Raw genomic sequence first — 15,126 nt, forward strand, 5'->3', positions numbered from 1 at the left:
AGATTTATTAAAAACAAAATGAAAAAAACTAAAGATGAAACAGGATCTCCTACGGGACCTGAGCATTTTCGGACCATAATGAACTACTGAAAGCATGACAGAGTTTAAAGGAGCCGACGAACGTTCAAAAGAGGGTCTCTTAAGTCAGGAAGCTCAAAATAAAGAAGCAGAAATCCAGGGGTGACAACACCTACAGGTCACAACAGCAGGAAGCAAGGAGTCCTCTCCACTGCTGAGGAGGAGGACGAGGGGGGGCCAGGGTCGGCAAAAATCAAACAGGACCCAATTATAGGAATCACAACGAGTCAGTGAGCAGGGAACGCTGTTACCTGGAAAACACTGAGGCATGTGCGTGTGCTCTCTGACACACACCGGCACACAAACGGGCAAAAATAAAAAGTGCACAAAGTACACACAACTCTGCTGTGTGCTTATCGTGCATGTGATTGGGTGTCTACGTGCACACACTCATCCCAATCCTGGTGTGAATCCTGATAATTAGCCTGGCCAGGCCGCTGTGAAATTACAGTTTCATCTGCTAATAGATGAGGAGACCTGAAGCGAACAGACACACACACACATGCAGGCACACACGCCTCACTCCAAACACAAAAAGAGCGGGAAAGAGCACAGCAAACGCCAAAAATGGATGTTTCTGCAGGAACAAGAATAAATATTGACTGAAGGAGTTAAGGACAAAAACACTGGACCAATGAGAGGAGGAGCAGCTCTGAGTGAGAAGCTGACAGAGATCAGAAACACATGAAAGCAAAACATCGAATGAAGACTTTTACACCAGAAGAAGGAAAATAAGAGACAAGCCGAAAAGGGAAAGAGAAGGGAAAAGTTTTCATAAACAGAAGATGAAAGCGGCCATCACTGAGGGACGCCGCTGAAGATGGCAAGATGGGGCAGAAGTACACACAGGCACGCACAAACAGGTACACACACACGCCCAGACCCATCCACATACATGCGTACATACACACACATGCACAAACACGCCCAGACATAAACATATACATGTATATAAAAAGGTACACACCTGTACATACACGCTAGGGCTGGGCGATATGGCCTAAAAATAAAATCTCAGATTTTTTTAAATTCGATTTCTGATTTTTTCCCGATCCCCCCCCCCCCCCCCCCACTTAATGAAAGGAATAAGTACAAACGGCAGACAACCTCAAGCAAATTTTGCTTTTATTTAATCAAACGCAAGACAAATGTAACCCCCATTTCTGGGATGAATAATAAATAAATGAACACACTCTTGGAATCAAAGTCCCAGCTGTGTTTTATGTCACACTTTTTAGTCTAGACTAAGAGGAGACAAACATTCACCTTGAGAGTAGCACCATTTTCCAGAGGATCAACAATACAGCTCATATCTGGGGTTTAAGGTTTTAATTACAATAATAAACCCTGTCTTCTCCACGGTATATATGGGTACCATGTCTTTGGCTATATGCAAAGCGACCGCTTCGGTGATTGTTCTCCACCTTGCCCCTTTCCTAGGGATGGGTACCGAGCCCCGGTATTGAACGAGTCCGGGGCAACATTCTTCAAGACCGCAGGATCTGTAAGATCTGACCTAGACAGTTCTGATATCTGTACTGGAGAAGTCGCATTTTTGTGTCCCACAAGACATAAACTAGAGCGGTGACGGTGTGGGATTTTTGATCACTGCGCTGATGAAGCAGCACCCCCCCCTTGCCCCGCCACCGAACACAAAATCCCCCGGCACCGCATCGCAAATGAATACAATTTATAATTACAACGCAGTATTCTTTATTAACAAATAACAGTAACAACTAAGTACTAACTAATGAACTAATTATATAGGTGTTGTAGAATGAGTACGTGTATGTGGGTCAGCACGCTGCGTCTGTGGCAGCAAACCCATACCAGTTCCAAACAATAGATGATTTTATTCCTTTCTTGGGAACAAACTTCCCACTCTCACCGGTAGCCATGTTGTCGCTTGCTGTTTCGTGTGTGCTAGGATGTTGTTGTTTGTCGTTTGCCATACTGCCGTGTGAAATTAACGCTACGGAAGCTCTGGGGAGCCAAAAATGCACCATTACACAAAAACGTTAGTTATTTTTTTATCGCCCGTAACAAAAAATTTGAATTAATTCATTCAATTGATTTTTCGCCCAGGCCTAATACACGCGCAGACACACATGCACAAACACAACCAAACACATACATATTACAAATAGATAGACACGTCTATAAACACGTGCAGACATGCACACACATGTGTGCACAAATAGATATACATGCCTGCACAGAGACATGCACACAACCAAGAACACACATCTGCACATCCACATGAACAGGCACATGCACATACATGTTCACTAACAGACAGAAACACGTGCAAACACATAGGAACACGCACAGACATGCACATGCCCTTACACACGCATGTCGACACAAACACATACGCACACTCATAAAAAGTCTGGTCCGAACTCCACATTTCACATGACTGTTTTGGATACAACATCTTCTGCATTGGCTATATTCTGGACAGTATTCTGAGGTTGGTGTTTCCATGTTCCAGAGAATCTAGCTGGGTTTGGCTCCAACAGCCTTTTGGACCCCCACACAGGACACATTAGGAATAGATGGAATAGATGGAAACTCATCAATAGGTTTAAAAAAGAAATTCAGATAGACAGCTTTACTGACTGTTCCAATGACTTTCAAAAGAGAAAACTGGGAGGTTCAGGCTCATGATTGATGTATAAAGACCACCACCTTTACTTTGAGAGCTGCACCCCTAAAGTACACAATGCTGGCCCCTCCCATCTTCCAAATTAGCCACTTAGCCTTAAGAAAGAGGCTGGCTTTAACTAAATTAAATTATAGCTCGTTGACGCTAAACGCTAAAGCACCTACTTAGACAAATGGAGGTAAATGGGAGAGGTTCGTGTCTCTGCAGCTAATAACAGACACACACACTAGCTAATCAAAGCAAGGCATCAGGTAATCTAATCTGAATGGCTGACAATTATCAGCGCGTTGGCCTAAAGGCCAGCTTCATTCCATTGATCAATGATTTCTATTAAAAAAGTGTAAACAATTCAATCACTCCCCCCCTGCTTCCTCAAGCACAAGCGTGGATATTTGAAGGGGATCTTAACCGATTGTCCTTGGAATTAAGTGAAGAAATCAGGAGGAGAGGGAGAGTCTGGCTACTTGAAGGAGCTAATCTGAGTGAAGTCAGCCATCTTGGCGCACAGCGAGGGACAGAGGAGGACCTCTCTTTTTGTTGCTGCTGGAATATATCTGTGCTGTGACAGCCTTGGAAAACTGCTTTAATTTGCTGTGGCCCTCTGAAGGCGTTAATACTGGCGGTCCTTGGAAGGTCCTCATTTATTTGCACAGATTACTCTGAAATGGTTATTCCTGCGCCGCCACACAAACACCAACACACACACTTTTAACAGCCGTCTAACTCAAGGCCGCGTTTCTCTTTAAGGATTCAGGCGGCTGCTGCTTTTTAGATATTTCATTACCAAAAGGTATTTATTTCATTTTTCTCTCAAATCCCTTGTTGTCAGAATTCTCATAAGACCTTATTTTCTTCTTACACCCCTTCACTTTCTCTGAAATATTTGGAAACGGCAGATTTGACCACGGCGCTTTCTCAGGGTAGTTCCCGGTTCATCAGCGTGCCCCCTCCTCACAGCATATTATGTTCAGTGGAGCGTGCTCAGTTCAGAGCGGAGAGTCATTTCTAGTTTAGTTAGCTTCAGCGCGGCGATTCTTCACCTCCTTTCACCATGAATGTACTCTGCTGACAGCTGTTTTTGTGCAGATGGAGGGGCAGGACATACGGTTGGGGGTGTCATGAAAATGGTGCCCAGTCAAGATGACCAATGAGAGAAAGACGAGAGAGTTTCAGCAGAACTCATTAGGGTCAAACTTCTGTCCTTCTGAAGCTCCCTCGGTGTTGGAGGAAGTGAGCGACCCAGCATGAAACCATTCAGACGGGCCTTTCCAGAGAATTAGAGGTGCAACAAGCAGCACATGGAGGAGAGTGGAAGTGACATGTTGGAGGGGGAGTCACACTACAGTGTAGAAAAGGAAGCCCAGTTTAAAAAGGAAAACTTCAGATCTATCTAAATCTTTTTTACACAAAGTATTTCAACATTTCTTTGTTTGTTTAAACCATGAAGCATCACATCTTTCCAGAATTATCCCGTATGGGATCTACACGACACATGACCTAAAAAAAAACGACCTATGCAAAAGCATAAAGATGTGCTTTTAGTTAGACTAACAGAGAAAGCGGTGCACATTATTAATTAACTGTCATTATCATTCATTACCCAGCTAATTAATTAACTACTGCCTGTGTAGCAACAAGGGGGCCCGAGTCTGAGGGCGGGACTGTTGGCATGTAGTGAGTCCGCCCCATTTCCCATCCATCTATTTACTCTCTCTCATGCGAGCTTACAGCCCCTCCCAACTCTAAGCTAACATTAGCGGTGCATCAAAAATGGTGAGCAACATTGGAGCTATCCAGTTGTACAGTTCTGAGCCAGATTCCAGCTCAGACGAGGAAAATAAAGACGTACATGGATCTAGTCGTCCACAAGCAGGGAGCAGGGAGGTTAAGGCCCGCCCAGAGTATTTTGTCCATCACAATAGGGCTGGGCGATAGGGAACTTTTTATATCATAATATAGATTATTTTTCTTGTCAGGCGATATCGATAATGATTTTGATTATTGTTATTATATATCCTTTACTTTAAAGCAGACCCTTCAAAATAAAAACCTATTGCTATAGACTCATTCTTCCATCGAGAACATTTTTTATCGAGATATATATTCAATTATCGTTTTATTGCCCCACCCTACATAAAAAATAATCTCATTTATAAACTGCATTTTCTCATCTGCACAATTTGAAAAACGAAATACACAGAAATGCTATTTTATCATGAGAAAAAAACATTTTTGTTTTTTATCAGAGTGGGTCTTTAACTGTCCTGACATTTTTAATATACCGCTCATTTTATCCACTATTGTGCCAATATTACACACCTGCCTCTTCTTCTCATGCAAGAAATAGGTGAAAATCATGAATTTAAACATTTCCATCTTTTTGAACTTCATAAAGAAGTCAAATGATGAAAACAGCTTCTTGAAAAGAGAGTTCTGACATTTCTGAGTGAATTTTACTGAAACAAACTAAATTTCCAAATATCCAAAGACCTGGCCTTCTTTAAAAATGGTGTCAGAGCTTTGAAGGAGGAGATACTGGCACGTGTCACTTACGTCGGAGACAGAGCTGGACCTGGCGGTAGTGGCGGGGGCGTTCTTGCTCCCAGCTTTTATGGCGGCGTCTCTGCGTGCCTGCTCCAGCAGGAGGCGGGCCCTCTCCTTCAGCTCCTCCTGGCGGGACAGCACTCTCTGTACGCAAAAACAAAACCTGTTGTCAGACTGAGACAAATGCTGAATATTCATCATCATTCCTCAAATGCAGGTTTTACTCACCTTCTCTGCAGGACTCGTTGCAGAGGTGGGTGACGGCTCCTAAAAGAAAAATTCATTAGAATGGTCAGGAGGGATTTTTACAATGAGGCAACCCTGCATCACAACAGTCGGCGAGCGGATGCACAGCAGGATTAGGATGTGTGTTAGTGGGATCAGTCTAAATGCTGGACACTGTCTGGTCCAGTGGAGAGTGTGAAAATGTTCAGAACAAATTAAAGCTGTCAAAGAATTGAATTCTAAGCGCAGAAGCAAACAGAATGAACAAACCTGAACACTGAAACGTGTTATCTGTCCAACACTTTCACACTGGCCTGCATGCAGGCTGGGGTGAATCCCACTAACTAGATAAGAGCAGATCAAAAATGGGGTGCCGTGTCTGTCAAACCTGCCCCCCTCCATCCTGTGACCTTTCTGCTCGTAAACAAGAAACAGTAATCTGGGGTTAAGCAGAGCAGGCATCCCGTGTTTGTGGACGAGTGACTGTGCACAAGCACACAGGTGTGTGCGAGACGCACCCCTCCATGCCTGAGCGCTCACGGCCTCAACTGTCATCAACTGCAGGGATGGAAACTATAATGGAAAGTGTAATGAAATGTCAAAGCAGGGGGTTCATGCGGGCTCGGCTCGGACGCGTCTGATTCCTGAAAAACGACACGGTGACGACAACATCTCATGCAGGACGGGAGCGTTTCTGAACGGTCATTTCCGAGGTGTGGAGCTTAGCGAGTGCCAGAGGGTGGGGGGGAATCAGCGTCAGGAGCATCCTCTGTCTCATGACTGAAAGCTTCAATCAGAGCCAGGGTGCGAGGATAAAAGCGTTTGGAGGCAGAAGCCTGCAGACACCTGCACTCAGAATCCTAATGATTGAATTAAGCTGCAGGAATAAATCTGCAACATAAGCAGCTTCTGCAGCGACGTTCCCACCATAACTGGAGGGGCCGATGTATGACGATTTCACTTCCAAAAACATTCAGGTTGTCCAGTGAAAAAGCACCTCCTCTATTGTAAAATGAATATCATCATGCAATGAAATCTAAAGGTTATGGTCTCTAAAATGAGGAAGGAAAACCTGAACTGTGACATTCTGGTTTTTGTGAGTTTGAACTGAAAGGTTTGAATCTAAACAGGAAGTGTTTGGACCTCTAAGAGCCTTGATGTTCTCTACTACAGACATACATCTGAGTACTTTAGAGTGGAAGGAGCGTCCACTTAGAATAATTACGCCTTTATTCCAGTGTAATTCTAAATAAACTCTGATGAAAACATACAGTAGGCCAAAAAAGTATTTAGTTAGCCACCAATTGTGCAAGTTCCCCCACTTAAAACGATGAGAGGCCTGTAATTTTCATCATAGGCATACCTCAACTATGAGAGAAAAAATGAGGAAAAAAAAATCCAGAAAAACACATTTTCACAAACAAAGAGGACAGCCTGGATAACATTCTGAATAATGTCTTGTGTCGCAGCGACTGGACTGTTTCTGTGTTTCTGATCATCTTTAAAGGAAACAATGACACAGCGGTTTCTCATTCTGACTAGAACATTTTCACTTAATGCTTTCACTAAGATGTAAATTAATATGAATCGTTTTTCAGTCATTATACCTCTGAAGCCATGGATATTATTGTTCCATATTTTGAAGGTTTATAGGGTTTAAAATCATCACATCTGAGGACTCTCAAAGCACAAAGTTAACCTGTTGTTACTAAGAGTTTTTAGTTACTTTGTTACTTTTAAGGTGAGATTTCACAATTTTTCAAAAACATTTAGTTTTATCTTATATCATGTTTTATATCATGTTTTTTGTGACCTGTATTGTTAAGGATTTATTGATTTTTTTAAGTAAAGGTTCTCCATAACTAGATATTACTTGCTTGCGGGCTGCACGGTGGTGCAGTGGTTAGCACTCTTGCCTCACAGCAAGAAGGCCCCCGGTTCAAGTCCCGGCTGGGGGACCTAAAACAGAACAGCAATGGGGGACCTTTCTGTGTGGAGTTTTGCATGTTCTCCCCATGCATGCGTGGGTTCTCTCCAGGGTCTCCGGCTTCCTGCCACCGTCCAAAAACATGCTTTATGGGTGTGAGTGTGAGTGTGAGTGTAAATGGGTGTGTGATTGTTGCCCTCCCTGGCCGGGATAGGCTCCGGCAGACCCCTAAAGGGATAAAACAGCAGAAAATAAATGCCAGTCCTTTCTTTGGATGGAGTTTCAGTGCTATCCTTTTTCTCTCAATTTTATGTCATTTCTTCGCTTCTTCACCTCTGACCACTGTGTGTTTGTGTTGTTTCACACTTTTTTTTTACACAGTAAGCATAAAAAAGTTATAAGTCCAGGAGTGATGTGTTTACCTGTTTGCCATCTGCATGGTTGACCAGAGATGTTCTGGGTTCGGAGGCGGGTTCTGACTCTGAGTGACGAAGGCTGGCTCTCTTCTTCTTAATCAGGTCAGCGTCTCTGTTGTAGGAGAAGCCCAGTTTCTGGTGAGGAGGCGAGGAGGAAATTCCTCTCCTGGTTGACGGTGCTGGTTCAACGTCTCCCTCCCCTCCGTCTTGTCCTGCCTCTTCTAATTGCTGCGTTTCCTTTTCCATTTCCTTCTCCGCCCTGATCTCGCTTAGGTCTAAAGTCTTGGCTTTGAGCAACACCCCCCGGTCCTCAGAGACAGTTGCTGTCAGGTTACTAGAGTTTGTAGCGTTGGTGTGTGGTACTGAGATCTGTAATGGGACAGTAGGGGAGGGCTGCAAAGGCCCCGTTGTCAAGCTTAGACCCTCCTGAGGCTCAAGATCAGCCCCGTTGGCCTCAGTGCTTGTACTAGGAGAAGTGGGCTGAGGCTCAGCCTGCCGGTGCTGAACGTCATTTAACTCAGCATAAAACTTATCCTGGCCGACGGAGGCATTGGTGTCAGTTTCAAAGTCACCAACTTTGTAGGTGCTGCGGCTGCTGTTGGCCTCAATCTGCACCACGTTGAGCTCTTCGCCCGAGAAGTGAGCCCGGATCTGGTACAGGTAGGTCATCACAGTCAGCTTGTCTGGAATGGCTAGCAGCACCATGTCTGATGGCTCCAAGAGGCGGGAGATCCCGAGGCTCGCAAAGCCGTCATACGCCTGCAAAACGAGAGCAACCATCTTTAAATGACAGACTCATAAACACAAATGATTAACAAAAATAAAACGGCAAAGGAGCAGGAGAAACCTCTTAGAAATGTACTGATATCTGCGTGTGGTGGACATAACCCTCTGCTGGTTGGGACAGTTCTTAGCTTACCTCATTTTTAGATACCTGTTCAGAACTTTATTTTTGGTCCCTTTTATTTGTGGTTATTATTAAGATAAGGGCTTCTAGAATAACTAACTACAATGACATTAAAACTAAACATCGCTAAAAAGGCAATCGAGTTTGTGCAATTGTGATAATTTTGTTGTAGAAATACAGTCAGGACCATACATATTTGGACAGAGACACATTCTTTCTAATTTAGTTTCTGTACATTACCACAGTGAATTTTAAATAAAACAACTCAGACGCCATTGAAGTGCAGACTTTCAGCTTTTATGCCATGGGTTGAACAAAAAGATTGCATAAAAGTGTGAAAAACTAAAGCATTTTTTAAACACAATCCCTTCATTTCATGGGCTCCTAAGTAATTGGACAAATGAAATAACTGAAAACAAAATGGTCATTACTAATATTTGGTTGAAAAGCCTTTGTTGGCAATGACAGCCTGAAGTCTTGAACTCATGGGCATCACCAGATGCTGGGTTTTCTCCTTCTGGATGCTCTGCCAGGCCTTTACTGCAGCGGCTTTCAGTCGCTGTTTGTTTGTGGGCCTTTCTGTCTGAGGTTTAGTCTTCAACAAGTGAAATGCTGCTCAATTGGGTTAAGATCAGGTGACTGACTTGGCCATTCAAGAATATTCCACTTCTTTGCTTTAATAAACTCTTAAGTTGCTTTGGCTGTATGTTTGGAGTCGTATTATAAAACGCCGCCCAATCAGTTTGGCTGCATTCACCTGGATCTGTGCAGACAGTTTGTCTCTGAACACCTCAGAATTCATCTGGCTGCTTCTGTCCTGTGTCACATCATCAATAAACACTAGTATCCCAGTGCCACTAGCAGCCATGCACGCCCAGACCATCACACTGCCTCCACCGTGTTTTACTGATGATGTAGTGTGCATTGGATCAGGAGCTTCTCCACGCCTTCTCCATACTTATCTCTTCCCATCGTTCTGGAAGAGGTTGATTTTGGTTTCATCTGTCCAAAGAATGTTTTTCCAGAACTGTGCTGGCTTTTTTAGATGCTTTTTAGCAAAGTCCAATCTAGCCTTCCTATTCTTGAGGCTGATGAGTGGCTTGCATCTTGCAGTGTACCCTCTGTATCTACTTTCATGCAGTCTTCTTTTTATGGTAGACTTGGATATTGATACGCCTTCCTCCTGGAGAGTGTTGTTCACTCTTTTTGCGTTGCTGAGTTCACCAGTGCTTTCTTTCTTTCTCAGGATGTACCACACTGTTGATTTTGCCACTCCTAATACTGTAGCAATTTCTCGCATGTTTTTTTTTCTGTTTTCTCAGCTTAATGATGGCTCCTTTCACCTGCATGGAGAGCTCCTTTGACCGCATGTTGTCTGTTCACAGCAAAATCTTCAAAATGCAAGCACGAGTCCTCTAATCAACTCCAGGCCTTTTATCTGCTTCACTCATAATGACATAACAACCTGCCCATGCAATAGCATGGAAGTCAATTGTCCGATTGCTTACGAAACCATAAAATGAAGGGATTGTGTTTAAAAAATGCTTTAGTTTTTCACACTTTTATGCAATCTTTCTGTTCAACCCAAGGAATAAAAGCTGAAAGTCTGCACTTCAATGGCATCTGATTTGTTTTATTTAAAATTCACTGTGGTAATGTACAGAAACAAAATTAGAGAGAATGTGTCTCTGTCCAAATATTTATGGTCCTGATTTATTTCCTGGCAATAAACAGCGCTGAAAACTTTTATTCCTTTTAAAATACTAATTATAACTTGTACTCTTTTTGTCACTTTTGTCTATTTTGAAACAACTTAAGTTATAAACTGGAGCTTAAAAAAATAATATAGTTCTATTCAATTTTACCTATTAGTGTTTTTAGTCGTTTTGTGTTGCTTAAATATGGCAGATCGCAATATCTGCGTTTCTTATTATTAGTAAGCACCCACTTTGATAAATATGTATATACTTTGTAATTCAGAGTATTTTTTTAAAGATCTACTCAGATGAAAATTGTGTTTGTGGCTTTTTTAAAATCATCTTTTTAACGATGGAGGACTTGTGGACAGCCAGATTTATGTACATATTTGTTTTCCATGTCTGAGCTGGCATCTGGCTCAAAACTGTACGGCTGTCCAATAAAGTTAACCATTTTTGTTGCACCATTAATGTTAGGTTGGGGTTATAAGGGCTGTAAGCTAGTGGGAAGCAGGTAGACAGAAAGATGACAGGAAGTAAGGGTGGCCATACTCCACTTACATCAATTAAGAGGCACATTTCTAATGAACTTCTGTCGCCCAGCAGAAACTATGTCCTAGAAAACCAAGCAGTTTTTGTTTTTACTTAAAAACAGCATAACCACCATAAATGGAAAATAGCGTATACTCGTATAGCAATTTTGTACCTTCCTCGAAGGCCCAAAGCGCTTTACAGTCACAAACCCATTCACACCCAAATTCACACACTGGTGGCGCCTCCGCTGCTGGACACAGGCGCCAACCTTCCACCAGAGGCAAGGTGGGCTTCAGTGTGTTACCCAAGGACACTTCAACACATGGGTGTGCAAGGCGGGAATTAAACCTGCAATATTACGATCGGGGGTCGACCGCCCTACCGCTGCCACACGGCCCTTATATCAAAAGATGATGGAGTGGGACTTTAACTTTTTTTATCTTAAAAAATGCTGTACCCCGAAGGTTAAAAACATTTAAAATTGCAGATGAAAAGTAAAAGTTTGGATCTTTTGAAGACATTGGTTGTGTTGAGGCTGCATGCATGATCCAAGCGTGATCTGCACTTAGTTAGTTTGGCATGACTGCTGACAGATCATGTCAGGAATGGCTGTCCCCGATAAGAGACGCAGATATCCAGAGACAGAGCGCTTAATCCCAAAGTGTGTGTGAGTGTGTGTCCTTATCGCCCCCCACCGCCACATCAACACACCCGCGCTCTCTGTCACGCGTGTAATTGGTCTGATTAGAGTTTGATGAGAAAATACAGGTGTGATTATCAAGCGAGACACGGGACCCAATCCCCCATCACAAGATAGACTGAGACAGAGAGAAGGGATGAAAACCATTATCGCTGCCAATGACAGGTAAATAAATAGATTAAGTGAACACACACACAGCCTGCGCACACATGGCCTCCTCCCAGGTATCACAGCTTGTATCTGGTCTGCTTGATAGTGTTGATCTAATTCCAACTTGTTGCAGAGCCGTTTGTTTCACTGCCTTTGCAGATCTCCTCCTTCTGTCAGTCTCTCACTCAGATCAAACCCCAATGTTTGTTTCATTAACGGTTTTTAGCCTCGTTCAGACCTTCAGCCCTTTATTTTGCTTTCTTTATGAAAAATTATCTGCTCTCATTTTCATTTTCTCCTTAAATGAAGTCGCAATTCTTTTTGCCTGATGCTTGAATGTATATATAAATATATAAAGAGATGATTGTCCATCTGTGTGCGTTTGGAAAATCAACAACAGAACTTGTACATTTACAATAAACTCAATGTTTACCATCGCTGCTTGAGGACTGCTCCTTTTTAACTTAGTAAAGAGGTTCCAAACTAGCGCCATTTTCTTTGTGGAGGAAAAAAACTTTGTAAAAAAAATACTTCTCATTTGGGTCATTAGGAATTCTGCTAAGATAATATGGCCTTTCAAAATGCTTCGAACAGAACAAAATGATTTGATGTTTCTGTAGCAATCTTTGTTAGGTACCTTAAGATGTCTGGTTGTCATTTGGTGCTTTGCAAATAAAATAGAATGAATTCTCACTGATGTTGTTGTGGCAGCTTGGATGTCAAATACATAATCAAATGGAATCATTCATTCATTAAAATCATCATTTAGAAAGTCCTCTGATTCCCGTTGTATTAAGAATCAAAACAGTTCTAAAAGAAATCAATTGAGGATTTTGTCAATGATCTTCAGCCTTTGGTAAATCTGAAGGTTACAGCACTTGGATTCAGGAAGCAGACAGACGACGGGCAGACATTTTTCTATTCATATCATGTTAGATGTTTTCCTAAATTATTAAACAATCTGAGAAGTGTGTCCTCACAATGCTGCAATGTTCTTCCTCTGAGAGACACGACACTACAGGGTTTGAGGTCTTCTCCCAAAAAAATAAATCCTTTTTCATCACCCTTAACCTTATTTTTCCAACTACATTTGTTTCTGCAATAAGGAAACATGAGAGCAAAACAAAAAGGTGGTTCATTTAATTTAGAACTGTTCCTCCATGTTCCGCCTCCTTTCTTCTGACCCGTTTTGTGCGCTTTTTTATGGAAAAGGTAACAATTTGCAGGAAAAATCTGTACTTGCATAGAGAAGACTGGTGTATGGGAGCGTTTGTTCTATTTGTAAAGACAAAGCAGGAGCAAAGGCGTGACAAAAGGGAAGAAAGAATGGAGAACACAGGAGTTTGCCTTTACATCAGCTTCTTTAAGGCCCCCTTCCTCTCTGTCAGAAACCGTGTGAAAGAAGAAGAAAAAGGAATATGAGGAATAAGAGGGCCTGATTGGGTTTCTAATGCGTATTCAGGGCAGCGGTGTGCTGTATTGTTCTGCTCTCACCCAGCTGTGAAAGGGAGCGACAACTTTTCTGCTCAAAAGGGACAAAAAAGAAAGAACAGGAGAAAGAGGGAAAGTAAAAGCAGGAGGAGGCGGACAGGGAGGCTCTTGAGCCGGGCTTTGTTTCAGAGTTCATGCTGATCTTGTGCTGCCGTCTTTATGAGATCCGTGTCTTCAGGGTTTTCCTGCAACTTGTTGTCCTTTCTGGACTGTAACAAAGTATTCCATCAGTTTTTCCCACTAATCAATGCTATTATTGTTCTAACATCTCTTCACATTTTCATTCCGTCATTTTTTTGTAAGAGTTCAACACCATGAAGATCTGAAGATGATGGGTTTGTTCTGAACAAAACTGTCAGTAAGTGTTAGAAGAATCAGTGCACCAAGGACCTATTAGAACTTTGTCATTTGTAGTTTCAACAGTTTGAAATAATGAACGTGCAATGAGGGAAGATCAGTGGCAGTTACGGCCCCCAGATTTTGTGACCTATCAGCAAAAATGACGATACAATGACGGGATAGATCCTTACAAAACCAGTTCACAGTGGAACTAGCTGCTTTGCCAGAGGTGACCTATCTTGACTTGGTGGTTTTCTGCTTTAGTACTGCTACTCACCATGCATTTACGCACAACACTACACACTCCAGTATACACAGTGTATGTACACAAGCGCATCAGCCACACTAACATTACTAAGGCCTAGCAGATAAACTTGTAAGCAAACAATACTTGGCAAAAATAACATTAGCTAAAGTTTACAATTACTAACTGACCTCTGAGTTGAGCAAACTCGCAGATTAGCCAGAACTGTTTGAGTCGTGTCCTTCCGATTTAGTCTAGCCGCCCATTCCTGTCGTCGCTCAATCAACTATTTTTTGGTTGTTTCTCCCTGATGACTGCAGGTATTAAAATCCACTATTTGATTCATGGTTTCTCCGGGCGTGGCAAAAATAAACACCACAAGTATTCACCATTATTGTGCATTCGATTTAAAGTAATGAGCTCTCTGTACAGCGTGTTCAAATGTTACCAGCAGTTGTGAAGTTTCCCTTGCCCTCTGGGATGGCAGACATAAAAGAAAAACCTTACTAACTGTACTATTCTTCCTGATGGTCTGGTTTGCACCGCTTCTCTATACAGATAAACGCAACTTGTGACTGTAACCCACTTCAGGCCTTTATGACAGGGGAAAAGTGTTATACAGTGTTTCTTTGCCATATTACGGTTACCTCTTGTGGTGAACAGATTTTTCGCTTTTTTTTTTTTTTTTTTAGTGCATGCGTTCAGTTTGCCACATCTACAAAAATCTTGGATTATGATCAGATCTTTATTTTAATTCTATAATCCTGAACTCATTTTTCTATAAAGGTTTGAACTTTGAGAGTTTTAACAAGAGATAATAGTGTAAAAAATGTAATGTCTGTCTCAGAAAAGTGTATGTAGTGTGTAATGAGAGCTTTTAAGACTTAAAACATCTGCATTCCTACTTTGTACATTTCACCCATCACGGATAACTCTTAGAACGTAACCCCCCGCAATACCACTCTTTATGACCACTGTATAAAGACTTTGTGGTAAATCTTCAATAAATTAAAAGGCTTCAAATTTGGCTATTGTTATCAGAATATCCATATTTGTTTGCAAAAATCAAATATCATACACCTCTCCCAATCATCTTCTTTCCACAAGTCCCGCCTGCAGTTGATCGATTAAAAAAGTGATGAGGCTGCATCGGCTGAACTGCATGAACTCAGTCTGACATTTTTCTGCAATAGCACTATAGAAGCC

General features: G+C 42.1%; 1 protein-coding gene across 10 annotated transcripts in view; it reads right to left on the bottom strand.

Moving 5' to 3' along the window:
- The window catches only part of ehbp1 (EH domain binding protein 1), a 147,268-nt gene that overhangs the window by 55,555 nt on the left and 76,587 nt on the right, over positions 1 to 15,126 (bottom strand). For all 10 annotated transcript variants that reach the window (XM_078931791.1, XM_078931786.1, XM_078931790.1 and 7 more), the window contains 3 exons: positions 7,865 to 8,617; positions 5,519 to 5,557; positions 5,300 to 5,434 (listed from right to left, as the gene is read on the bottom strand). In XM_078931791.1, the coding sequence (XP_078787917.1) occupies positions 5,300 to 5,434; positions 5,519 to 5,557; positions 7,865 to 8,617 (927 nt within the window). The remainder of the gene's footprint in view (positions 1 to 5,299; positions 5,435 to 5,518; positions 5,558 to 7,864; positions 8,618 to 15,126) is intronic.

The sequence above is a fragment of the Oryzias latipes genome, chromosome 15 (assembly GCF_053564925.1).
Source record: "Oryzias latipes strain Hd-rR chromosome 15, Olatipes_Hd-rR_3.1".
Taxonomy (NCBI): Eukaryota; Metazoa; Chordata; class Actinopteri; order Beloniformes; family Adrianichthyidae; genus Oryzias; species Oryzias latipes.